At 41.3% G+C, this 27787-nt stretch overlaps 1 protein-coding gene across 4 annotated transcripts; it reads left to right on the top strand.

Moving 5' to 3' along the window:
* Positions 1 to 26872, top strand: HDDC2 (HD domain containing 2). 4 transcript variants are annotated; one of them, XM_009242217.4, is made up of 6 exons: positions 1 to 556; positions 2000 to 2121; positions 3845 to 3947; positions 10753 to 10821; positions 25514 to 25652; positions 26703 to 26872. In XM_009242217.4, the coding sequence occupies exons 1-6, from the start codon at positions 473 to 475 to the stop codon at positions 26840 to 26842; spliced, it is 657 nt and encodes a 218-aa protein (XP_009240492.3). In that variant the 5' UTR covers positions 1 to 472; the 3' UTR covers positions 26843 to 26872. The 4 variants fall into 4 exon arrangements, with proteins under 4 accessions (XP_009240492.3, XP_002817372.1, XP_054414096.1 ...); XM_002817326.5 differs by having other exon boundaries at positions 26511 to 26872; XM_063724975.1 differs by lacking the exon at positions 1 to 556 and adding an exon at positions 671 to 808.
* Positions 26873 to 27787: the final 915 nt, after the last annotated feature.

Here is a 27787-nt window from a genome sequence, read left to right as displayed (position 1 = left end):
TAGAAAGGAGAGCTTTATTTTTCATAAAGAGTACTGAGTGTCGAATATGTGCCAAGCAAGGTGTCTGCCACTGACGGAGCAATGCCCAAACAGCGGACACCAAGGCCAGGAAGGCGAAGGCTGGACAGAAGGGCCTGAGAAAACCGTGAGAATATGGAGGAGGGGGAGGAGGAAAAAGAACAGGAAGAGGAGGAGGAAGAGGAGGGGGAGAGAGGAAGAGGGGCAGGAGGAGGAGGAAGAGGGAGAGGAGAAAGCGGAAGTGGGGGAGGAAGAAGAGGATGAGGAGGAGGAGTTGGAAGGGGAGGAGGAAGAGGGGGAGCAGGAAGAGGGGCAGAAGGTAGAAGAAGAGGGGGAGGAGAAAGAGAAAGAAGAGTAAGAGGAGGGGGAAGAAAGACAAGGGGAAGAGGGGGAGGAGGAGGACGGGGAGGAGCTTCGCCGCGGCCTGCTCCGCCCAGCCGGGGTCGGTGGCCGCATGGCTTCGGTCTCCTCTGCGACCTTCTCGGGCCACGGGGCTCGGTCCCTACTGCAGTTCCTGCGGCTGGTAGGGCAGCTCAAGGTGAGCGGGCACCAGGCCGGGAGGCCGCGGCAGAGCGGGCGGGACTGTGGGGCGGCGGAGTTTCCGGCCTCCCCGCTTGGCCAGCGGTCTTTCCCCTTCCTGCGCTGGGTCCGCCACGCCGAATTCGGGAAAGGCCCCAGTCCTGCGGATGCGGCCGCGTATCGCTGACCGTGGACGGAGGAAGAAGCCGGCGGGGGCAGGCTGGCCAGCTGGGGCAGCACGGAGTCTGAGCCTAGAGCCTGGCGCCGCGAGGTCCGCCCTGCAGCCGCGCCGGTTCCCGGAGAGCAGCCGGCCTGGCCCTGCCTGCACTGAGCTTTTCCGGGCTCACGACCCCACAACTCTGTGTGTGTGTGTGTGTGTGTGTGTGTGTGTGTGGCTCACGACCCCAGAACTCTGTCTGTGTGTGTGTGTGTGTGTGTGTGTGTGGTGTGTGTGTGTGTGTGGCTCACGACCCCAGAACTCTGTGTGTGTGTGTGTGTGTGTGTGTGTGTGTGTGTCCCCAGAACTGTGTGTGTGTGTGTCCCCAGAACTGTGTGTGTGTGTGTGTGTGTGTGTGTCCCCAGAACTGTGTGTGTGTGTGTGTGTGTGTGTGTGTGTCCCCAGAACTGTGTGTGTGTGTGTGTGTGTGTGTGTGTGTGTGTGTCCCCAGAACTGTGTGTGTGTGTGTGTGTGTAGGGCGGGGCTGGTGGGAAGAACAGAATCTGTCGGCTCTTCAGATTTTAAGTGGAGCGTTTTATGTCTGTCTCACAGTTACCTCCAGAAACAAGACTTTTCTCCCCGCCACCCCCCAAACAGGATTTAATGTAATACACACGAGTTTCATCATGTGCGTCTTCCCCGTCTCTCTCCCAAGTTCAAAGTAAATTATCCGTTTCATGCCACTCTGACTACTATTTATAACATTCCTTAGAGATGTAGAATTCTGAGGAAGAAATGCAGTTTCACAAGATGAAGTTATGATGTGAATAAAAGGAAGAGTCACGGCTGGTGGTGGCATCAAGCAATTAGAAGTGCCCTTATCCCTTGTGCCTCAGAATTTGGAAGCCTATCACTCGTTCACGTTCAGACCCTTCAATACAGTGTTTTCTGCTTGTGTAGGATTATTTGAAGGCAAAAAGCCGCAACTCTTGTAGTTCGGAAAAATGCAGTTTTGTTTTTGTTTAAAGGACTTGTGTATGTTCCATAATTATACATCAGTAACAGAGTGAGTTGACGAATAGACTTTGTGACTTATCTCTGTCTTCTCCCCCTTTCATTCTCTGAGCTCTCTAGTTCATTTGATTCCAGATGTCTATCATTTTAGCTAGTTTAGTAAAACATTTTGTAATAGGTTCTGAAATTATGACCCGGCTTCTGTGTCATATCCTGGACATCTCTTGAAGAGCATAGCAGATAGTTAATATTTGTTCTTTAAAACTTCTTTTTCTTCTTCGTATTTATCAGAGAGTCCCACGGACTGGCTGGGTATACAGAAATGTCCAGAGGCCGGAGAGCGTTTCGGATCACATGTACCGGATGGCAGTTATGGCTATGGTGATCAAAGATGACCGTCTTAATAAAGACCGGTAAGCTGAGCTGGACTTTGATGCTCGTGAGAGATTCTGGTCTATGGGTGTGCACCTGTCTTTACCACTGAGACCCGTGTCAAATCCTTGTAGGTTAGTTTATCGGTCAAGAAAAATTATTTGAAGCAAACCATACAAATTTAGGATGTGGGTTATGTTGCCTCAGTTGTTGTAAACTGCAGTCTGGGGTCTCTGTTGGCAAGTGATAGAGCCTGCCTAGGGTATCAGAGGAAACTTAAGTGTGATATTGGGGCCTTGAAGGTGAGTGTGTTATGTCTAAAATTCTAGCATTGTATTAGTACACTATGTGCTCTTTTCTAGTGCCTTTTATGGATAGTAGTATCCATTCGTGAGGCTTCTTTTTGGAGTTGTATGTGCAAGACATAGCATAGAGAGGTATCTTCTCCCCCTTCATTTAATTGACAAGTATTAAAATGCTTTTTGAGCACAGAACAAAATTTACTAGCATGTAAGAGAGTAAATAAATCCCAAGTGAATTATGCAGGCCCAAAATAGCTTCTATAAGAAGTGAAATGTAAGTTATGGTCGAAAATGTTAAGTATTGTAAGAGTAGGGGAGATCACCTGTTCTTGGTTGATCTTAATGGAGGAGGTGCAATCTGAGTTGAGCTCTAAAGGGTTAACGTAGCCAGAGAGGTAGAAGGCACTGCATGCAGAGAGAAGGGCAGATAAACCAAAGCCCTGAGTGTAGGGAAGTAAAGGAGTATTTTGCAAATGAGAAATAAATCAGCTTGACTGCAGCAAAGAGTTCATTTGGGAAGCCTGAGGAGTCCTCTGTTACTCAGCAGATGATGTGGAACTGAGGAGGTTTTTGGCAAATAGTACAAGGTGAAAGTGAAGTCCAATAGAGATGCAATTTGGAGTAGTCTGGGATTTGAACTGGACCAGAAAGAGACTAGAGGCAGGGAAATCTCAGAGGACACTGATGGGCCTTGTACTGCCTTGGTAGTGTGGGGAGCCTAAAACATACTGGCCCTATGGGGCATTTATCTCGTTACTTGACTTCCTGTTTTGATGATGATTATCACAACCACTATTCCTTAACCGCTAATAATCATAACCACTTATTGAATGATTCACATGTGTCAGGAACATGAAAGTTGTCAAATGTAATTTTGTTGTTTTTTTTTTGAGACAGAGTCTCACTCTGTCACCCAGGCTGGAGTGCAGTGGTGCAGTGTCAGCCAACTGCAACCTCCACCTCCCAGATTCAAACAATTCTCCTGCCTGAGCCTCCTGAGTAGCTGGGATTACAGGTGTGTGCAACCACACCCAGCTAATTTTTGTATTTTTAGTAGAGATGGGGTTTCACCATGTTGCTAGGCTGGTCTCGAACTCCTGACCACAGGTGATCCGCCCACCTCGGCCTCCCAAAGTGCTGGTATGACAGGCATGAGCCACCGCGCCTGTCCTATTTATCAGCCTTTTAAAGTGAGATTTCAGGGACAAACCATTTAAGAAAAAAAAATTCATGCTAACAATTTCCCCTATACTCACATGTATTTTATTGAATATGAACTAATAGTTTTGATCAGAACTGTTGTAGGCTGGCAGAATATAACTACTTTAGAAAATACTACATTAAAATACTCTGTGAGGCTGGAGAAAAAATATATATATTATATAACTTTGGAAGAGTATAGAGAAGGAACTTGTAGTAAATATAATTCTGTGTAATTATTCAACATCTCTTGCCTGATCAGATGTGTACGCCTAGCCCTGGTTCATGATATGGCAGAATGCATCGTTGGGGACATAGCACCAGCAGATAACATCCCCAAAGAAGAAAAACATAGGCGAGAAGAGGTCAGTGTTGACTATTGACTCTGCAAAAAACCACCAGAAGAACCTGTTGCTGAAGCAAAGCTAAGTTTATGAGACTTGTTGCAGTTAGGGAGAGTACCGCCTTGATAGTCTTAGTAGTGTCTTAGGAAGGGGAAGATCGGGGAGGATATTTTTAGAGATTCAGGGCCTGGGCTGGAGAATGTTAAGATGGGTTTGACAAGTTAGGCAACTAGCTGAGATTGCACAGTTTAGGACATAATAGATTTGGATTGGTAAACATATGAAGGAAGGTCGTGATGAGTTTTGAAGAGTAAACTGTTAGTGTTGACTCTGTTTTAGGGGATTTACAGCCTTATCTTCCAGAAGCAGGGATTTCCTGGAGTAAGCAGCAGATTGGATTTTGCTTGTTGTGTTAGTCTGTTCTTTTGTAGCTTTTATAAAGAAATACCCGAGGCTAGGTAATTTTTATTTTATTTTATTTTTGTTAATTTCACCTTTTATTTTAGTTACAGGGTACATGTGTAGATTTGTTACATGGGAATATTGTGTGATGCTGAGGTTTGGAGTACAGATCCTGTCACCCTGATAGTAAGCCAATAGATAGTTTTTTTAACCCCCCTCTCCCTCCACCCTCTAGTAGTCCACAGTATCTATTTTTCCCTTGATTATGTGCATATGTGCTTAATGCTTAGCTTCCACTTATAAGTGAGAACATCTAGTATTTGGTTTTCTGTTCCTGTGTTAATTCGCTTAAGATTATGGCCTCCAGTTCCATCCATGGTGCTGCAAAGGACATGATTTCATTCTTCTTCATGGCTACATAGTATTCCATGGTGTATATGTACCACATTTTCTTTAACCAGTCTCCTAGTAATGGGCACCTAGGTTGATTCCATGTCTTTGCTGTTGTTAATCGTGTAGCAGTAAAGATACGATTGCATGTGTCTTTTGGGTAGACTGATTTATTTTCTTTTGGGTATATACTCAGTAATGGGATTGATGGATTGAATGGTAGCTGTAAGTTCTTTGAGAAATCTCTAGACTGCTTTGCATAGTGGCTGTACTAATTTACGTTCATACCAACAGTGCATAATCATTGCCTTTTCCCCCACAGCATCACCAGCTGTGGAGAAAAAAAAAGTCTTTTTTTGACTTTTTAATAATAGAGTAATTTATAAAGAAAAGAGGTTTAATTGGCTCACAGTTCTGCAGGTTGTACAGGAGGCATAGCACAGGCATCTGCTCTTGTTGAGGGCCTCGGGAAGCTTCTGATCATGGTGGGAGGCAAAGGGGGAACAGGTGTATCACATGGCAAGAGCGAGAGCAAGAGAGAGAGGGTGGGGAAGTGTCACACTCTTTGAAACAACCACATCTCATTTGAACTGATTGATCAAGAACTCACTCATTACGAAGGGGATGGCGTTAAACCATTCATGAGAGATCCATCCCCATGATCCAATACCTCCTTCTAGGCCCCACATCTAACACTGGAGGTCACATTTCAGCATGAGATTTGGAGGGGACAAACATCCAAACCCTATCACTTGTCTCAGCCTCGTTTAACACAATAAGAGGGGTTTATGTCTGCTCCCAGCTTTGTTTAACACAGGGAGAGAAAATTATGTTGGTTTCAGTTCTCGTTAATATGTAGATGTAGGTAGTATAACTTTCATTAGAGTAATGGAAATAGCTGGAATTTAAATGAATTTGTAGGAATTCTCCATGCTAAATAAGCTCTTTGGAGAGAAGTTCTATAAATCACAAATCGAATCATTATTATAATTATTATTTAGTAAATTTTAAGTTACTCCTTTAACTTAGGGGTTGAAGGTAAAGAAAAATCAAGTATTTGTATTAGAAAGAAATGAATAACATCAATAATGTATTAAATTAACATCAATTTGGACTCTAAACCCAAAGCCCAGGGCAAACGAGGAAGATGTGTTTGAAGCAGAAGCTGGAAAACGAAGGAAGCCTTTTTTGAATGCTGAGTGGTTGGTTTTCAATTCAAGAGTTATTGCTAGCTACTTTTATTAGAGGCCTAAGAGATTGGTCCTAAATTGCTGAGTAGTAGGAGTCTTTATTGAGATGGTTTAACAGGGCAAGTGGGTTTAAATGTCTATTCTCAGCTGGGGAGACTGGAGCTTGTGGGGAAAAGAAAGAGAGATCAGACTGTTACTGTGTCTTTGTAGAAAAGGAAGACATAAGAAACTCCATTTTGATCTGTACACCTGTAGACTAACAGGGGCTCAGTAGCCAGCAGGATTTTTGCCCTCCAAAGGTAAGAAGAGCCACAAGGAACAAGAGTCCCAGTTTAAGAGTTCCAACCTACCCAAAAGTATAGGCACAAGGGGAATAGTGTAAGGAATGTGTTCTTCCTGCCAAAGTTTAGGTCCAAGATACAGGCTGACCAAGACAGGAAAAGGGGAGGAGTCTAAGGAAATGTTTCTCTATATGAATCTGCACTGCCATGAATAAAGAACTGTTCTGTTGACTGACAGAATTAATATAAAAGGAAACCAATTAGTTCGAGATTCTTAGTTGCAGAAAGGAATTAGCAGCTGAATCAGAGGATGGTGAGTAATGAAGTTTAACAAAGAGGGAAAGGAAGGGAAAAAATTCCTCAATTACACAGCTCATTGTAGGATAGTTTTATTCAAGGGTAAATCTGGACATTGTGGACAAGAAATCATATTCTAAAGTACCAGTGAGTTATTGAAGACCTTAAAATGAAGAGAAGGCAAGGAGAAATGGGGCCCTGAGGAAAAAGACAGACTTCCCTCTGGAAGCACACAGTGAATTTGAGATTCACTCCACAGAGGAGCAAGTCAAAACCTTCTGGAGAAGAACCAGTCAGTGTGAACCATCTCCAACAACTGGAAGTGAGGAAGACCTACGACTGTCCCTACAAGAGCTGAGTCCTGGCTGGTGACACCCCATGGACAGGCACAGAGGGGACCTGAGCAATCAGAGAGGATACTGCTGCCTTCCAGGATGCTATATCCTGGCTTTGATGAAAAACCTTTCCAGCCTCATTAAACCTCCTGACTGCTGCCCACTCCTGCTGATTCAAAGGGGAATTAATGTCATAAGCAGAAGGCAATGGGGAAACATCTTAAAGAACCACAAGTTCTTGGACAAGAAACCAAAGGCTTGGAGAGCACTGATGTTCTATTGCCTCTTCCTGCTGCTGGTCAGGATTTGGGAAGAGAGAAGAAAATCAGGGAGGTGAACAATTCTTTATGCAGATGGTGTTTATGAACAAGATTTGGATGTCTGAACCATGCATTAAGATAATTAAATGAGGGTTTCTTGGCTCTGAGTGGAATTTGCCTAATGAGAACCAGGAAACCTCATTTGCCCTTGCTGGCTACATCAGTGAGCCTCTAAACTAGAGTAGGAGGGAGAAAAAATACAGTGGTCCCTCAGTATCTATGGGGTATTGGTACCAGGACCCCCATAGATAACCAAATCTGCAGATGCTCAAGATAAAATGGTGTCATATTTGTATATCACCTGCACATATCCTCCCATATACTTTGTCATCTCTGTATTACTTATGATACCTAGTATAATGCAAATGCTATGTAAATAGTTGATAACACTGTATTGTTTTTTATTTGTATCTTTTTTTCAATTTTTTTTTTTTTAATCTATGGTTGGTTGAATCCATTAATGCAAAACCCACAGATATGGAGGACCAACTGTACTTGATAAACCTGGAAGACTGATTGTTTTGGAGAAAAGTAGGTATTAAGATGAAAGGGAGAATGAGGGCATAGAAGAAACAAATTTAGAAAGGGGCCAAAAGCAACACTTGTAGTCTGGCCTCATTCCTAAACATATTAACATACACTTGATATTATAATGCAGGTTGATAAATGAAGTCTGATAAGGATCACTGTGATCTAGTGAGGTGGAACTTGAAGCTGGAATATAGCGGTGGCAGGTCATATTCCTTTGCAAAGGGAAAACCTTATTGAAACAGAAGGCAGAGTCGTGGTATGCCTGTGTCTGAGAGGGTTAAAGTTGCTAAAGAGCTTGGAGTTACAAAGAGAATGGAACTTTATCACAGAGTAAGCATGACAAGAAGGAGAAAATGAAAAACACAGCAAACATTTATACAGTGCTTATTATGTGGCAGATTTATAAAGTCCTTATTATGTGCCAATAATAAGCACTTTATATGTGTATTAACTGCTTAATCCCTATGATCCTCTTACGTAGGTACCATTATTTAACCCCACTGTGTAGATGAGAAACCTGAAGGACAAAGAGGTCAAATGACTTGCTCAGGGTTCCACAGGTAGTGTTAATAAATGGCGAGCCGGGTTTGAAACCCAGTCTGGATCTGGTCTTCAGTTGACTACTACACTCTTCAGCCTCATCAGTGTCTGAATGATGAATAATACCTTCCAGATACTTGTCACAAAACTGACACAAAATATTTGCTGAAAGCTTCATTCAGCTTGGCACTTTAGGCAGATTTTTGACATATTTTGCTAACAGAGGAAGAGGCTAGGGAAGCTGTCACTCTAAATCTATGTCTGAACAACAAGGTGAAACTCAGTATAGAAGTGGAAGTGTCAGGGCTCATCGCTTGCCAGGAAGGGAAAGGCTGGCATACTCAGCTGTGTACCCTGGACCTCAGCCATGTTGATTTCAGAGGGTTCAATTAAAAAGGCATGATTCTAGCATATGCTGCCAAACAAAGAATATTACCTCTCTACAAGGTTTCAGAAATGCAATTCTGATTGTGTGATAACAAATATCAATCAGCCTAGATTCAGAAAATCATAGTTCAGTTTCAAGAAGAGAGCAACGACGTATTTGCTGTTTTGTTTTTTAAAGAATTTGGTGATTTTGAACAACAAGAAGCCTATTAATAACTTAGTAATTGGATGTGATCACCAAAAAGCCAATTCAGTCTTACACTGCACTTAAAGGAATATAGTATCTAGCATGAGGAAGGTGATGATTCCATTTTCTTCCACCTTGGTCAGATCATACATAAATCACTGTATTCAGTTCTAGGTGTGTCATTTTAAAGAGAATAAAATAGTCTCTTGTCAGAGCAGGACTTTCATATTTGCATTCTACAGTTGAGATGTTCATATACCTGTATGTACATACTGGAAGTAATTGGCAAACTTGTGTTTCTGGAATAGTGTAGAGAAAAGCAATCTATAAAAACACAGTTACTTTGTGAAAATATAAAGTATTTTCTCAAGTATTCTTGCTGAAATTTATGAAAAAGAAACAAGGGAGAATGTACAACATATGCTAAATTCCTTCCTACTAAGGGCGGTGTGATGCTACCACTCTGTAACTGAACAAGCCATTCAAGATGGTGATGTTATTTATAAGAGTGGATTGTTGACATCGGCAAATGTGGTTTGCTCTGGAAGTGGTTATATTCTGTAACATTTTTTTCTCCCAGTAATAAATAAATATACACACAAACGTCCAATTTTATTTTCACTGCTTTCCCGCAACTCACTATTTTATTTTAGGTAAGACCTTTATATTGCCAAAAATGGTTTTTATAGCCATGTTCCATTCAAAGAGCCTAACCTCTGTGGTTAGGAGAACTGAGGCTGATTAAAAGGTATGGAATGGAGGTGGTGAAGGAATTTGAAGCCTTTTGAGAGTACTGGAGTAATTCAGAAATAAAGGAAGGATACTGGAGTAACTCATAAATAAAGGAGAAGACTGGAGGATAAGGGTAGCTCCTGGGATCTTTGAGACCAGAAAGTACAGAAAGCCTAGAAGTACAGGACACCCTCTACTCTCTTATTTTGTCTCTGCTTTTCATTAGGTTTTGGCTAACTCTCACGCTTCTCCTTGTGGTGGGGAATATGGCTTCTCTCCTAGCCTCTGCTTGACAAATGCAGATGGCCCCTGAATGCCTGGTTTGAATTATAAGGTTATCTCTTAGACCAGTCACTATGGCCACAGATAGTCCAGTCCAGCGGGGTCACTGTCCACCTGTTTAACGTTGTGTTTGTGGGTGAAAGAGGAAAGCAGGAGGGATGGGTTAGGTGTGGTAGAAGAACTACGGGGAAAATTTTCAGCTTGATATAAGAAAATAATTTCTGCCAGTACTGTCTAAAGCCTTGTGGGCAGCTTCTTGAGGTACTAGGCTCCGTACCAATGCACACATTTTTGGAAAGAGGATAGAAGTGTTCCATGATGCTGTTGAAGGGTTCAGATACTACATGGATGGTTTAGCTAATTGCTGTTTAATATCCCTTTTCAGCCTGTGAGTCTGTGAGCCTACAAAATTCTATCATGTTACTTACTTTATGTTAATGGAATAATTGCTCATTTGTATTGTACTTTACATCTTGTAATAAAAACATGTTAACAATAGAAAAATGAATATACAAAAAATCTCTTTGAGCTTTGTAATTCAGTATTCCTTTCCCATTCTCCCCACTCAGGTTTGTTTTGAACTCTCGTATGCTTATGATTGAAATGTATGTGGGTATGTTGTGATTTATCCACAGATGTAAAATTCTTGAACACCTCTGATGTTTCTGTAATTGTCTCATGACCTCCTCATTGTCCTTTTCTATGTCTGTTGTGTTGTAGACCACAAAATAGGTGCTAAGCGAAGCCCATATGAATGATTACACTTATTTATTTAAGGTATACAACTGCCTGCCTTCCTCACAAGCTATAAATATTGTCCAGTATAGGCCAATTTACTCTGCTGCCCCTGTGAGAGTTGTTTGTAAGAATCCAAACCTATTTGTCTTTTGCAGAGTAGTTGTTAACTTTGATAAATGTCAATATAATTAAAGATAATGGTTTGATATTTCAGGAAGCTATGAAGCAGATAACCCAGCTCCTGCCAGAGGACCTCAGAAAGGAGCTCTATGAACTTTGGGAAGTAAGTATATATGGTACGTTACTGTTTTTAATTTGTATCTGAATTTATATGGCTCCCTGATGTTGTACTTGACTTAGATGATCTTAAAAGCGGTCCCTAACTTATTACTGTCTGGTTTGTGTCTGTTTCTCACTTCCCAGCTGCTGCAGAAATTTCTCCTGATGGATAGAAATTTTGTGTCTCTCCAAGTTCCCCATTTCCCTCACCACCCCAGCTCCTGGCACTTGACTCACAGCCCTTGAGTTCTTGCTGCTTTGCCCACACCCACCCATTTTTGGTCCTTGAAAAGAACACGGACTTCGGGATAGTTCACAGCTGGGATTGAATCCCACCTCTCCACTTTGAGGTTCTGTGACCTCGGCACATTTCCCTCGCTGAGTCTGTTGCTCATCTTTAAGACCCTGGAGGGTTGTTAGGGTTGGATGAAGTCAAGGTGAAGTGCCACAGAGATGCCTGGCATGGAACAGGGCTCTAACAGTGCTCACTCCCTTCCCAGTGCTGCTCCCTTCCCAGTGCTGCTGACAGCGAAGGGAGGTTAGGCTGGAAGAAAAGGGCAGGTTCAGCTGTCGTTTCCCATTGCTTCCCTCTTCTACTGTTGTCTTTCATTTGTGAAGGGAAAAAAAAAATCCCCTTTCCAATTACAGTTTCTCTTTTCCAGCCAGTCCACAATGGCCCTTCCTTGCTTGAGCCCTAAGCCTCCCCTTATTCATGGATAGCCTTTTCCTCCCACTCTCACTTTTCACATTTTCTTCAAAGTTCATATTCATCCTCCTGTCTTAGAGCTTGATCTTCCACCTTCCCTTTCTACTTCCTTACTCAGGCCCCTTCCTGCTTTGCCTCTGCCAAAGCTGGCAGAGTTTCATGTCTTACTGCCTCATGTGCTGGTTCAGGTTGTCCCTTGTCTTAGGAGTGAGAGGGGAAGTGCCCAGGGTTGAAACCCTGCACAACTCCTTCTCCTAGAAATTCCATGTAACGCTCAGATTCTGTACGGCACTGTCATTTTCTGTGGTTTGGGTTGATGGTGGGATGAAATAGCCATTTTAAGGCATTCAGGTGTGGTGCACAGAGCAGAGCCTTGCAGCCAGAGAGACCTGAGTTTGGATTCCAACTCCTATTTACACACCCATGTGTGAGTTGACTCTATTTAACCACATTTTCTCCTCTAGAAAATGAGAATCATACAGATTCCCACACCCTTATCCCCAGTTATGAAATTCAGAAACCTCAGAGGACCAGTTTTTAGGAAATTTGACCTGACCTGAACTCATTAGGCAGCAAATCTTACCTGAACCAACGTCAGGCTATTTAGAGTCCTCATCCATCTCTCTTGGTGTGGAAACGGGTGTGCTTTGATGCAGAAATCTTCATCCGGCAACTGAGTGCTGTCCCAGACCTCACTAGAGGCATGACTTAGTGTACACCATATATACCATATTATTTTTCTAAAATAAGAAAATGCTGAAAGCCAAAAGCTCTGGCCCCAGGGTTTAAGATGAGCGATTGTAGGCCTTCAATACCTATCTCATTGAATAATCATGAAAATTAAACCTGGCGAAGTATGTGTAGTATCTTACTTGGAGCCTGGCTCAGACAGTACCTGTTACTACTAGGTATAGCAGGGTTTCTTTAGAAAAGTGTGCCTCGTCTCAAAGTATATACTTTGAAATAAACTTTCAGAACACTCCTTATATGTTGGGAAATGGAGTGGAGTTAGGTTGCATCTCATTCATAAAAGAAAAAACAATAGCACCTTATGTATTGTCGCCTAAGGGGGAAACACTCTTGTATTAATAATTTGAAAAACTTCTACAATAGTTTGGACCTTTGTGCCTAATTACTGGAGACATGGTGGCAGTTATCTATTAAATTATTTTCTTAGCCATCAGTAACTGGCGAAAAACTTTACTGCAAAATTTACTATAGTATCTTCCAAAGATAAATGCTACAAAGGCTATTTAGAACGGCTTTGAATTTGAACAAATATAAAACACAGAGAATTAAAACACTTGATAACCCCTAAAGAGGTAACAATTTTACTATCTTATAAATGTCATTGGTTGAATTAATGAAGCCTGATAAAGATTTCTCTCCAAAATGAAAAGGAGGATTCTTCCTTGCCTCTTTCTGGCTTTTGGTTATTGCAGTCCTTGGTTCGCAGACACATCACTCCAGTCTCTTCCCTATAGTCACATGGTATTGGCCCTATGTCAGAACCCATGTCCAAATTTCCCTCTTGAATAAGGGTCCACTCTCATCCAGTAAGACCACATCTTAACTTGATCACTTCTGTCGAGACCCTATTTCCAAATAAGGTCACATTCACAGGTCACATTTACAGGTTGTAGGTGGACATAACTTTTTCAACATAGTATTCAACACAGTACAAGTTTCTGTAATAATTTATGCATTTTATACTTCATGTCTAGTGTTAGTACATAAGCTTCAGACTTCTAAGGTTCAAATAGTGGCTCCCCTGTTTACTAACTGTGAGATCTTGAGCAATTACTTAATCTCTCTGTGCCTCAATTTCCTCATCTGTAAAATGGCAATAATTATAGGGTTGTAGGAATTAAAGTAATTAATATACATAAAGCAATGAGGATACTGCCTGGCACATACATAGTAAGCTCTATTTTTCTCTGTCTCCAGTCCATGTATCGTGGTTTTTGGTTTAAGAAAGTAGGGTCATTCTGTACTCATTGAGCTCAGAATAGCATTAGTTACGTAGAAAATGACAGTTGATTGGTTTTAGAAATGCTAATTACAGCTATTTATCACTTTAAAATATTTCTCAGCCCAGAGGATCACATCTATTTGCAGCCATTAAACATCCTTGATTATAATTTATCTTTTATCATAGAAGGTGAAATCACATTTCACCCAACCAAGAAAAAACATTTTTATTTTATTTTTCTGAAAGTATCACGGAAAGATGTCTACTCCACCACCTGCATTTTGCCTTAAAAAAATGTCCTTTTGAGCCTCAAGGCATGAGGGGAGCCTCTCCCGCATGTGAAATGCCTAGCACACCCCACTGTCCTTGGATTGTTTCTAACCCCAAGTTTTCTCTCCACACTGTCAGAAGTTCAGTCAATTGGAGATAGTTAGGTTAACAAGTGCCCTTTTAAAAATGTCTCCCCCCAATTCATTCTTCAAAGTACAGGTGGGGCTTGATGTAGAGCAGCATAAGGACCCCAGGACCCTGGAGGGAGAGTCACTAGGAGGTCAGAGAGGGGAAGATGCAAAAGATAAACTTCCAGGAGATCAGCACTTCACTCAGGGCCAACCTTTTCCCCAGGAAGGAGAAGGAAACGTTTAATCTTCCTGTTTTCCTTTCTTCTGCCTATTTAGTCCTCCATTTTCAGGACCTAGAATTTGAATCTCTGTCTTGCTTGGACTCCTTGTCCCTCTGTTGCTCTTTGAAACCCCAGTCTGAGTCATTTGGTCATGTGTCCTCTCCTGTCCTACCAGAAGACTGCGAAACACTGATTCAGAGACTCTCTGTGCCATGGGGACTGGGGTCACAGCCGCCCTGGCCACCAGGCTCTGCAGAGCCTCAGGGCTGCCGGCACCCCATCAGTGGGCCTCGGGTCACCTCCCTGCCCCTCTCTCCCCCTCCCCTGTCTCTGCCCCACATCAGCTGTTCAGCCCTCTCTTCAAGCATCTACCTTGTCACTTCTCCCCTGATTTTATAGCAAGTATTCTTGCCTCTTCCTTCTTTGAGAACATAAACGCTGTCAGATAGGAAGTTTTCCAGCTTTTTAGAAGCCTTGCAAATATGTTCCCCAACCCTATTTCAGAATAATTTTCCCTAAGTGCCACATTTCCCTACTTCTCTTCAACACTAAACAGGTGAGGAGTTGGCTGCACTCCCCGACTCTGCTTCCTGACAGCCACCATGGTGTGACTGACAGGCCCACCAGGCACTGCTCTTGCTAAGGTCACAGCCGGCCTTCGTGTGGGTGTGGCTGGATCTGGCAACCCCGCTCTGCCTGTGTGCTGCCTGACACTGTGGCGGCATGAGGTGTTGCCACTCCCCTGCTGAAAACCTCATCCCTCAGGTTGTGACATCGCCCTCTCCTGGTTTTCTCTGTGCCTTTCTGGCTGTTTCTTTTTTCCAATGTTCCCCTCCTTCAACCTACATTTTCAGAACCTGTGTCTTCCTCTCGGGGCCATGTCCTTGGCCTTCTTTTCTCTCCACACCCCTCCTGTGCTTCAGCAATCATGTGCTGATTGCTCCATACATTCTCCTGAAAAACCTTCCTCCTAAGCCCCAGACATGTAAATCCAGCAGCCTCCTGAGCAGTTACACCTAATCGTCCACAGGAACCTCGACTCAACAGCCTCACGCCTGAGCCTGTTCTCTTCTGCCATTTTTATTATTTTTAAAGCCTTTTATTGAGAAATAAAATACTCAAAACCATGCAAAAGGCCAAGAGTAGCATAATGAGTTATTAGAAAGATAACTTTCTTCTAACTACAACTCAGGTAAAGATTTAGAACTTTTTCATTCACCCCAGAAGCCCTTCTCTTTACCCCGATCCAAACACCCTCCCCCAACAAAAGTAACCACTACCCTGATTTTCACAGACATCACTAGAATGTCTTTAAGGTTTAATCACTTAACTATTCATTTCTAGATATTTTAGTTTAATCATGCTCACTTTTTTTAAAGCTTAATGTCTTTTAAATCTCCTTTAATCTACAGTCTCCCCCTCCATTTCTTTCTTTTTCTTATAATTTACCTGTTGAATCCAGACCATTTGACCTATAGAGTTTCCCATAGTTTCCCAGTTGCACACTGGTGGTGCAGGTCACGTTCCTCTGTTCTCTTATTTTATACAGATTGGCAGCTGGATCCACAAGCTAGATCACACTCAGGTTGGAACCTTTTGGCAAAACTATGGGGGCATATTGGGTTCTTTTGTCATGCACCACGTGATGACTAGTTTTTCTTCATGCTTACATCCCTTAATGCTTTGGGGCTTCAGAATGGTAATATTCTAATATTTTATTTTTGTTTTTATTTATTAGCTGAAATAATTTTGTGCTTCACTCTCGTCTACTCTGATTACAGTTCACATAGGAAAAGGGGGGTAAATATGCTTCTCGATAGCAGAAATGGCAGGGCGTTCCAGCTTCATCTTGAGCATGTTCCACCCTGACCTCCTGTTTTGTTTTTTGTTTGTTTATTTTAAAATAGAAAATGGTATTCCAAGACCACATAATGAGCATTATGGATGGTCATTGCACATATAGTACCTTGTGAGTTCATACTGATGTTTTCAATTCAAATTCAGTACTACCGACTTTTTACTTAACCACTTCTCTATTATGGTGCGTATCCTTTTTTCCACAACAGGAATCCTGGCTACGTAGTACAGAGAGGATGCTAGCATTAGAAAGTTTTATAAATACTCATTTGCTTTATCCCTCTTTACACATGAAGCAGTCTCAGAATGACAGTTATAGATACCACCATCATTAATTCTGATTACTGAAAACAATTTTAAAAATGGTTTTGCCTGTACTATCCGAGTTATCCTATTTTTTTTAAATAGTTGGACTATATCTACATTGTTAAAACATTTCGCCATTTCACACTATAACCTTTTCCTTTTAACTGCATTTAGTTTTACTTCTACAAGTAACCATATAGTTATGTTCATCACCAGTCCTTATGTCAATTTCTCAACAGTTTTGTTTTTCTGAGACTTGTTGCCTAGTAGATTCCTCATGAAAGCCTCACAGAACAGTATTCCTTCTTCTTGCATGTTATTAATAGTTTCTCTGTGTTCTTTATACTTGAAAGTCAGTTTCACTGCATGTAAAATCCTTGTTCCCAGTTTCTTTTCTTGAATAGCTTAAATCAGATTATTTACATCAAAATGGAACAGATTTAAGATTTAAGGTCCTGGGATCCTTATACTGCTCTACATCAAGCCCCAACTGTACTTTGAGGGACAGATGGGGAGGGACATTTTTAAAAGGGTACTTGTTAAGCCAACTGTATCTCCAGTTGACTGAACTTCTGACAATATGGAGAAGCTATTGAAGTCTGATCATAATTTTATTTTCCTTAAATGCCAGATACTCTTTTTACATAGGTGTCCAAAGGATTTTTTTTCTTTTAAGTCTGGTAATTTTGTTAGAATGTATCTTCATGTTGCTCATTCTGGGTTAATATCCTTAGGTATTTAGCATGAATTTTCAATATATACTTTGAAATTTTTTTTTAATTTAATTTTAAGATTTTCTTGAGGTATAGTTTTCCTTTTGCTTTGCTTTGCTTTTTTCTGGGACTCTTCTGCATCTGTATGTTGGTTCTTCTTTGCCTGTCTTCACTATTTGTCACCTTATCTCAAACTCCTTACATCATCTTCATTTCTGTTCAGCTTTTAAACTTTCCATTTCTATTTCTCTTAAGGCATTATTTATCATAGTTAATTACCCTTGTGTTCCTTGTGTACCCTTGTGTTCCTTATTGCTTAGTTTCTAAAACAACCTTTTATCTTACATTTCACTGTTTTTTGTTGTTCTTCTATGTCTTGTATCATTTTCTTTTCTTTTCTTTTTATACTTTAAGTTCTGGGATACACGTGCAGAACATGCAGCTTTGTTACCTAGGTATACATGTGGCATGGTGGTTTGCTGCACCCATCAACCCGTCATCTACATTAGGTATTTCTACTAATGCTATCCCTCCCCTTGCCCCCCACCCCCTGACAGGCCCCAATGTGTGATGTTCCCCTCCCTGTGCCCGTATGTTCTCATTGTTCCACTCCCACTTATGAGTGAGAACATATGGTGGTTGGTTTTCTGTTCCTGTGTTAGTTTGCTGAGAATGATGGTTTCCAGCTTCATCCATGTCCCTGCAAAGGACATGAACTCATTCTTCTTTATGTGTTCATAGTATTCCATGGTGTATATGTACCACATTTTCTTTTTCCAGTCTAACATTGATGGGCATTTGGGTTGGTTCCAAGTCTTTGCTATTGTGAATAGTGCCCCATTAAACATACGTGTGCATGTGTCTTTATAGCAGAATGATTTATAATCCTTTGGGTGTATACCCTGTAATGGGATTGCTGGGTCAAATGGTATTTCTAGTTCTAGATCCTTGAGGAATCGTCACATTGTCTTCCACAATGGTTGAACTAATTTGCACTCCCACCAACAGTGTAGAAGCATTCCTATTTCTCCACATCCTCTCCAGCATCTGTTGTTTCCTGACTTTTTAATGATTGCCATTCTAACTGGCGTGAGATGGTATCTCATTGTGGTTTTCATTTGCATTTCTCTAATGACCAGTGATAATGAGCTTTTTTTCATATGTTTGTTGGTCACATAAATGTCTTCTTTTGAAAAGTGTCTGTTCATATCCTTTGCCCACTTTTTGATGGGGTTATTTGTTTTTTTCTTGTAAATTTGTTTAAGTTCCTGGTAGATTCTGGATATTAGCCCTTTGTCAGATGGATAGATTGCAGAAATTTTCTCCCATTCTGTAGGTTGCCTGTTCACTCTGATGATAGTTTCTTTTGCTGTGCAGAAGCTCTTTAGTTTAATTAGATCCCATTTGTCAATTTTGGCTTTTGTTGCAATTGCTTTTGGTGTTTTAGTCATGAAGTCTTTGCCTATGCCTATGTCCTGAATGGTATTGCCTAGGTTTTCTTCTAGGGTTTTTATGGTTTTAGGTCTTACGTTTAAATCTTTAATCCATCTTGAGTTAATTTTTGTGTAAGGTGTAAGGAAAGGGTCCAGTTTCAGTTTTCTGCATATGACTAGACAGTTTTCCCATTTATTAAATAGGGAATCCTTTCCCCATTTCTTGTTTTTGTCAGGTTTGTCAAAGATCAGATGGTTGTAAGAGTGTGTGTTGTTATTTCTGAGGCCTGTGTTCTCTTCCATTGGTCTATATATCTGTTTTGGTACCAGTACCATGCTGTTTTGGTTACTATAGAATTGTAGTATAGTTTGAAGTCAGGTAGTGTGATGCCTCCAGTTTTGTTCTTTTTGCTTAGGATTGTGTTGGCTATGTGGGCTCTTTTTTGGTTCCATATGAAATTTAAAGTAGTTTTTTTCTAATTCTGTGGAGAAAGTCAATGGTAGCTTAATAGGAATAGCATTGAATATATAAATTACTTTGGGCAGTATGGCCATTTTCATGATACTGATTCTTCCTATCCATGAGCATGGAATGTTTTTCCATTTGTTTGTGTCCTCTTATTTCCTTGAGCAGTGGTTTGTAGTTCTCCTTGAAGAGGTCCTTCACATTCCTTGTAAGTTGTATTCCTAGGTATTTTATTCTCTTTCTAGCAATTGTGAATGAGAGTTTGCTCATGATTTGGCTTTCTGTTTGTCTATTATTGGTGTATAGGAATGCTTGTGATTTTTGCACATTGATTTTGTATCCTGAGACTTTGCTGAAGTTGCTTATCACCTTAAGGAGTTTTGGGGCTGAGACAATGGGGTTTTCTAAATATACAATCATGACATCTGCAAACAGAGGTAATTTGACTTCCTCTCTTCCTATTTGAATACTCTTTATTTCTTTCTCTTGCCTGATTGCCCTGGCCAGAACTTCCAATAATATGTTGAATAGGAGTGGTGAGAGAGGGCATCCTTGTCTTGTGCCGGTTTTCAAAGGGAATGATTCCAGCTTTTGCCCATTCAGTATAATATTGGCTGTGGGTTTGTCATAAATAGCTCTTATTATTTTGAGATGTGTTTCATCAGTACGTAGTTTATTGAGCATCTTTAGCATGAAGAGGTGTTGAATTTTATCAAAGGCCTTTTCTGTATCTGTTGAGATAATCATGTGATTTTTGTCATTGGTTCTGTTTATGTGATGGATTATGTTTATTGATTTGCGTATGTTGAACCAGCCTTGCATCCCAAAGATGAAGCCTATATTTAGGATAGTTAGCTCTTCTTGTTGCATTCATCCCTTTACCATTATGTAATGCCCTTCTTTGTCTTTTTTCTATATTTGTTGGTTTGAAGTCTGTTTTATCAAGAGACTAGGATTGCAACCCTGCTGTTTTTTGCTTGCCATTTGCTTGGTAAATCTTCCTCCATCCCTTTATTTTGAGCCTATGTGTGTCTTTGCACGTAAGATGGGTCTCCTGAATACAGCACACTAATGGGTCTTGACTCTTTATCCAATTTGCCAGTCTGTGCCTCTTAATTGGGGCATTTAGCCCATTTACATTTAAGGTTAGTATTGTTATGTGTGAATTTGATCCTGTCATTATGATGCTAGCTGGTCATTTTGCCCATTAGTTGATGCAGTTTCTTTATAGTGTCGATGGTCTTTACATTTTGGTTTGTTTTCACAGTGGCTGGTACTGGTTTTTCCTTTCCATATTTAGTGCTTCCTTCAGGAGCTCTTGTAAGGCAGGCCTGGTGGTGACAGAATCCCTCAGCATTTGCTTCTATGTAAAGGATTTTATTTCTCCTTCACTTATGAAGCTTAGTTTGGCTGGTTATGAAATTCTGAGTTGAAAATCTTTTCTTTTTCCGTTTTTGTTTTTTTTTTTTTTGAGATGGAGTCTTGCTGTTATTGGCCTGGATTGGAGTGCAATGGCACACTCTCGGCTCACTGCAACCTCCACCTCCCGGGTTCCAGCAATTCTCCTGCCTCAGCCTCCCAAGTAGCTGAGATTATAGGCACCTGCCACCATGCCTGCCTAATTTTTGTATTTTTAGTAGAGACAGGGTTTCACCATGTTGGCCAGGCTGGTCTCAAACTCCTGACCTCAGATGATCTGCCCGCCTGGGTCTCCCAAAGTGCTAGGATTACAGGCATGAGCCACCGTGCCCGGCCCTTCTTTAAAGATGTTGAGTATTGGCCCCCACTCTCTTCTGGCTTGTAGGATTTCTGCAGAGAGATCCACTGTTAGTCTGATGGGCTTCCCTTTGTGGGTAACCCGACCTTTCTGTCTGGTTGCCCTTAACATTTTTTCCTCTATTTCTACCTTGGTGAATCTGCTGATTATGTGTCTTGGGGTTGCTCTTCTTGAGGAGTATTTTTATGGTGTTCTCTGTATTTCCTGAATTTGAATGTTGGCCTATCTTGCTAGGTTGGGGAAGTTCTCCTGGATAATATCCTGAAGTGTGTTTACCAACTTGGTTCCATTCTCCCCGTCACTTTATGGTACGCCAATCAAATATTTGGTCTTTTCACATAGTCCCATATTTCTTGGAGGCTTTGTTCGTTCTTTTTCATTCTTTTTTCTCTAATCTTGTCTTCACGCTTTATTTCATTAAATTGATCTTCAATCTCTGATATGCTTTCTTCCCCCTGATTGATTTGGCTACTGATACTTGTGTATGCTTCATGAAGTTCTCATGCTGTGTTTTTCAACTCCATCAGGTCATTTTTGCTCTTTTCTAAACTGTTTATTCTAGTTAGCAATTTCTCTAACCTCTTATCAAGATTCTTAGCTTCCTTGCATTGGGTTAGAACATGCTCCTTTAGCTCAGAGGAGTTTGCTGTTACCCACCTTCTGAATCCTACTTCTGTCAATTTGTCAAACTCATTCTCCCTCCAGTTTTGTTCCCTTGCTGGTGATGAATTGTGATTCTTTGTAGGAGAAGGGGCATTCTGTTTTTTTGAATTTTCAGCCTTTTTGCGCTGTTTTTTCCTCATCTTTGTGGATTTATCTACCTTTGGTCTTTGCTGTTGGTGACCTTTGGATGGAGTTTTTGTGTGGTTGTCCTTTCTGTTGATGTTGATGCTATTGCTTTCTGTTTCTTAGTTTTCCTTCTAACAGTCAGGCCCCTCTTCTGCAGGTCTGCTGGCGTTTGCTGGGGTTCCACTCCAGACCCTGTTTGCCTGAGTATCACCAGCAGAGGCTGCAGAACAGCAAAGATTGCTGCCTGTTCCTTCCTCTAGAAGCTTCATCCCAGAGGGGCACCCCCTAGATGCTAGCCGGAGCTCTCCTGTATGAGGTGTCTGTTGACCCCTGCTGGGAGGTGTCTCCCAGTCAGGAAGCATGGAGGTCAGGGAGAGAGTCTGTCCCTTAGCAGATCTTGAGCACTGTGCTAGGAGATCTGCTGCTGTCTTCAGAGCCGGCAGGCAGGATCATTTAAGTCTACTGAAGCTGCACCCACAGCCGCCCCTTCCCTCAGGTGCTCTGTCCCAAGGAGATGGGAGTTTTATCTATAAGCCCCTGACTAGGGCTATGGCCTTTCTTTCAGAGATGCTCTGCCCAGAGAGGAGGAATTTGGGAGGTAGTCTTGCTACGGTGGCTTTGCAGTGATGCGGTGGGCTCTGCCCAGTTGGAACTTCCAGCAGCTTTGTTTACACTCAAGCCTCAGAAATGGCGGACACCCCTCCCCCTACCAAGCTCGAGTGTCCCAGGTTGACTTCACACTGCTGTGCCGGCAGCGAGAATTTCAAGCCAGTGGATCTTAGTTTGCTGGGCTCTGTGGAGGTGGGATCCACTGATCAAGACCACTTGGATCCCTGGCTTCAGCCCCCTTTCTAGGGGAGTGAACAATTGTGTCTTGCTGGTATTCCAGGTGCCACTGGGGTACGAAAAAAAAACTCCTGTAGCTAGTTCAGTGTCTGCCCAAACAGCTGCCCAGTTTTGTGCTTGAAACCTAGGGCCCTTGTGGTGTAGGCACTCCAGGGAATCCCCTGGTCTGTGAGTTGCAAAGACTTTGGGAAAAGCGCAGTATTTGGGCCGGAATGCACCCTTCCTCACCGCATAGTCCCTCATGACTTCCATTGGCTAGGAGAGGGAGTTCCCTGACCCCTTGTGCTTCCTGGGTGAGGCGACGCCTCATCCTGCTTTGGCTCACCCTCCATGGGCTATACCCACTGTCTAACCAGTCCCAATGAGATGAATCGGGTACCCCAGTTGGAAATGCAGAAATCACCCACCTTCTGCCTTGGTCTTGCTGGGAGCTGCAGACCAGAGCTGTTCCTATTCGGCCATCTTGCCCGGGAATCTCATCTTGTATCTTTTTTTAATGTCTTTTATCTCTTTTTGAAATATAGATTCGCGTTCTCTTTTTAAAATGTAATTATCTTTTTGATATGTCTTTTTGAACAAATTGCCTGTGAGATGTTATTTTGCTTCTTATTCTTTTTATCTTATGGGATAGCTGTATAGGATCTGACCTTTGTGCTTTTCTGTTGCTTATTTTGATTGTCAATTAGTTTTACTGAACTTTGAAAGGTAATTTGGTTCAAATTGCTCTTTTTCTTTTTTTTTATTTTTATTTTTAAATTGACAAAAATTGTTTATGGCTCACAACATGATATTTTGAAATATATAAATGTTGTGGAATGGCTAATCAAGCTAATTAACATATGCATTACCTCACATACTATATTTTGTGGTGAGAACAAGTTGCATTTTTAACTTCACAGAGCTGCTTCTGCTTTTGTTGTTGTTGTTGTGTTTTTTTAAATGTAGCATTAAAAAAAATATGGTGGCTTGCTTTTAGAGATGTCCTCCTGGCTTCGTTCCCCTTCCCCATTTTTATCTGGGTCTTTTCTTCATCTGTGTTATCTGTATCCCACTCAATTTTTATTTTCTTCCCAGCAGTTTCTCCTCATGTGGGCCCTCTCCTGGAAAGGAGCCCCAGCAGGTCAGATTGGAAAATTCACTAGGGCTGGGCTGTCTTTGATGTAAGCTCCTTGTGCTCATCCACGATTGGAGTGGGCAAGATCCCTCCCAGTGTCAACTACTGTTCTTAAAATGTGAGATTTCTAGAGAATACCTATTGGCCCTTTTGAGATTCTCCTATTCTCAGGTCCATCAGACATTAATCCTCTCTTACTCCCATGCTGATGGCATGCAGGGCTTATGGCTGGAGGTGGTTTGTCTCTACTTGCACATATTTGGACTTGATGGGAATGTCATGTCCCCCAGTTTTTGTTTGGGTTTTGCCGTTTCTTTGCTGTGTCAGGTTTTGTCCATTTCTTCTCTTTTTCTCACTATTTTATCATGAACCTAGTTACTCAAACCAGAAACTAGGCAGTCATTTTCAGTTTTCCTTCTCATTTACTTTTATATTTTAGTTCACTTCTTTATCCTTAATATTTCTTAAATCCTACCACTTCTTTCCATTTTCACTGCTACTGTCTTAGACCAGATTCCTGTAATGTCTCTGCTAGTGCTACAAAGTCTTAGAATCTGATTTCTCTGCTTCCAATCTAGATATTATCCACCTGTAGTTAGAGTGACCTTTCTGAAATGCAGATCTGAACCTAACTCTTCCTGACATTAGGAGCTACTTGCAATAATTTCTCCAAATGCCATGCATTCTTCTCACCCCTAGAGTTCTGTCTGTAGTATTATTTTGTGTGCTTTGCCTTTTTATTGGAGAATGCCTGTATCATTATATTTTGAGGGAAAATTTCAATAATTTATATTTCTTTTAAAAGAAATCTGTAAGTTCATGAGAACTTGTAATAAGATGTATTGTATTTCCTAATGGTCTTTAAATATTTTTCTCACTTTCAATAGAAAAAAAAATGTCTAGACTGCTATGCTTGGAGTATTCCATTTCCTTTTGTGAAATCATGAACTTGAATTTATTAAACATAAATATATAACTGTGAATGTGAATAAGCAAATAAAATGAAATTATTTTTAAGTGCCTTTGAGATAAAGCAAAGTGTATTTGGTTCCATATTTAAATGATTCCCCCATACAGTTCTCAGCTTTATCAAATCCAAGTAGCTGCCTTTATAAGAATAAGCATGTAATAAAAACTAAGAAACCTTTAATTGATTCATATCACGTCACCCTGCCAAGAAACCATGACAGGTTTATTATCTGAACACATCTGGGGTAGAATTACAGACAAGAACTTGGCAGGGAAACCAGTTGGGAGCACTTTGGTCTTAATAGGAGAATGTATCTATATAGTATTAATTGGGACTTGTGGTTGGGTGGCATGCATCATTCTATAAGAAGCAGACCTCCTGGAGCTTCTTGTTCAAAGTCTGCACTGCAGAGGGAGGGACTAGTGGGAAGGGAAAGGTGAAAAAACTGCTCCCCCCACCACATTCACCACCTCCGACCTGCAACACATGCACACACCAGTGCATGTAAAATCCTCAGATCTTGGCTCTATCCTCAATAGTCTTAACCCAAAAGGACTTAATTAAATCTACCCTATGTGGAAAGTAAGCACAGAGATTCCCAGGTAAAGTGGTAACCAAAAGTAAATGATAAAGCTAGAAATTCACTTACAAATGACAAGGAAACCTGACATGAAATGGAGAGGGAAATACAAGTTTGAGAGGCATAAGATGAAATATCAGCTTGATGTTAAAAATATCTAAGGTAGATATTTTTACTTAGATAGATTAGGTAGATTAGGTAAATATACTTAGGTGGATTAAAGAACAATGGTCTTAAAATGAAGACACGGTATTAAACAGGAAGAAAAGATCTTGAAAGTACCTAAGATGAACATACGAGATTTCCATGGCTTCTGGTAGAATACTTAGAATGGAGAGCACATCTTTCTTGTATAGAGTCCTGGTGTTAGGCTGTGAAATTACAGGAGAAGTGTCTCTGATGGGTTTCTAAACAGTAGAGAAATGGGGCCGATACAGAACGTACTTGCAGCTGTCACTCTGATTTCGGGTACCAGAGTCAGAATTTTCCTGGGATACCCTATTATGCAGCGCTAATCATGCTGCTTTAATTGTCCCTTTACTTAGGAGTATGAGACCCAATCTAGTGCAGAAGCCAAATTTGTGAAGCAGCTAGACCAATGTGAGATGATTCTTCAAGCATCTGAATATGAAGACCTTGAACACAAACCTGGGAGACTGCAAGACTTCTATGATTCCACAGCAGGTACTCAACACCATTTTCAACAAGAGTCCATTTTAGTTTGGCTTACTCAGTGTAGTGACCAATGTTAACATTAGGGAAACCCACTGTTGGTACCCTTATCTGACCCTTTCATGTGGAGCATCTAAAAAGAAAGGGAAGGAAACATTCGGGTAAGAGGCTGAGGATAGGAAAAAAATGGAATAGAGTTTAATGTGGAATGAACAGTAAGCAACAGCAGGCACAGGCAAGAAAAGACTGTAAGAGAAGAGATGTTGGGTTGAACAGTCCCCCATGCTAGCCGTCATGGACATACAATAGCTTAGAGCTTGGTTGCTACCAAAGCGGAAATCTGGGGAGGTCTGAGGAGCAGGAATGACAGCACAGATCAGCCAATTGAAGTGTAGAGGTGTTTACAAGAGAGACGCCTGCATCCTTGTTTACATCGTGAGCCAGCCTAGCCCCTCTGATCTTCCTCCTTGTCTTTTCATATATAGGTGCTTCGTTCTCCTTACTTAATTGCAGGTTTGGAATGGGCAGAGATTGTCTTCAGCTTTCTGGGCTCTCACACCTGAGTTTTCCCATAGTTCCTGGTAGAGGCACTCAGGAGCCTGGTGAAGTTTCCCCTAGCTCTGCCTAATTGATGATTCCTTGCCTGAGTCTCATCCTTATTCTCAGTTGCACCTGGGGTGACAGAGCGTAAATGCCAAGTGGTCCCCTTCGGCCCCTTCCTAGGACCTGGAATCTCTTTCTGCTTTGGAATGAAGTGTGGGTCAGATCGTAGACTAGAGCCCCCAGTGAACCCTGGGATCAAGCTGGGGAAATGAATATACTCTCTTGTCAATATGGGAATGTATTTTACCCTGCTCTTTTGCTTTGCAGGAAAATTCAATCACCCTGAGATAGTCCAGCTTGTTTCTGAACTTGAGGCAGAAAGAAATGCTAACATAGCTGCAGCTGCCAGTGAGCCACACTCCTGAGACACTCTCTAAATTGCTGCACTCCTGTAACAAACATTATTTTTCCATTTCATTGTATTGTGTTTTGCCATTGTTGGTCTGTTGATTTCCCTAGATGTGAGTCTGTTTGTTTTCAATTGTCTGGACTTCAGCAAGAAATGTGATACAACTTGGGCACTAAAAGAAGCCACAGAACAGGAAGCGGTCATGAAAATGCCATGGATGAAGACTGGAGGCGGCAGTGCCTGTTTATGAACTAAATAAATAAATATTAAACACCTAAAATATTGGAATATTTATTGGAGATTTAAAATCATCTTATTCTGACTTAATTACCGATATCCCCAAAGGCCAGATTCATTGAATAATAGAAAATTTCATTATGATTGCTTTTAAGAACAGATTCTTCAGCTGATTTAGTGATAAGAATCCAGAAAAGAAAATGTACTAGTAATGTATTCTCTCCCCAGATGAAATTGCTGCCTTATTCAGATTTACTCTCTTGAGCCAGATTTTGAATTTCACTGCAGACTGCTTCAGACTTCTAATCACAGGCTTGTAAACCTACTAATAGGCTCTGCCCCCTTCCCAATACTTTTTGTCATTTAGAGATATAAACCGGGGCATATAAAAATGCAACTTGTATTCCTTTGTATATTTTTCCCTGTCTGACTTATAAATCTTGAGACCTTTATTGTAAAAGCATGTATCATCAGGTGAGAAATATAAATAGGAACTGAGGTCATTGAGCCTTAGGTGGGGAATATATCAACCCGATTTCTTCCTCTCTTCTCCCTTTTATAGGATAAATAATCCACCCTGTCTGCCTTTACATTGAGTAGTGCAAAAAAGAATACGATTTCTGCAAACCTGCCCAGTGTTTTGGTGTGGAGCAATGTTGCTTGTCCCTTTAATTCAAATGTCACTTTCCATTTGAAGGCCTTTGAGGCTGGCATGGTGAAAATTCTAGGCAGCGTTTCTTTGGAAACTCTTTGCGGTATCCATGGATACCCAATCTGCAGGAAGCAAGGTGCATGATCTTTTCAGAAGCAACACACATATGTATGTGTATTTGCTCTGTATCAAAAAGAAGAAAGAGGGTAAAGTCCGTTACTGGATATATGGTTAGTAGGAAAACAACTCCATCTATTAGGATTGTGGAGTTTTTCCCTTGGCATGAAAACATACACACAAAATAAC

The sequence above is a fragment of the Pongo abelii genome, chromosome 5 (assembly GCF_028885655.2).
Source record: "Pongo abelii isolate AG06213 chromosome 5, NHGRI_mPonAbe1-v2.0_pri, whole genome shotgun sequence".
NCBI lineage: Eukaryota > Metazoa > Chordata > Mammalia > Primates > Hominidae > Pongo > Pongo abelii.
Note: the sequence above shows the minus strand (reverse complement) of the source record. Positions and strands in the feature narration are given on the sequence as shown.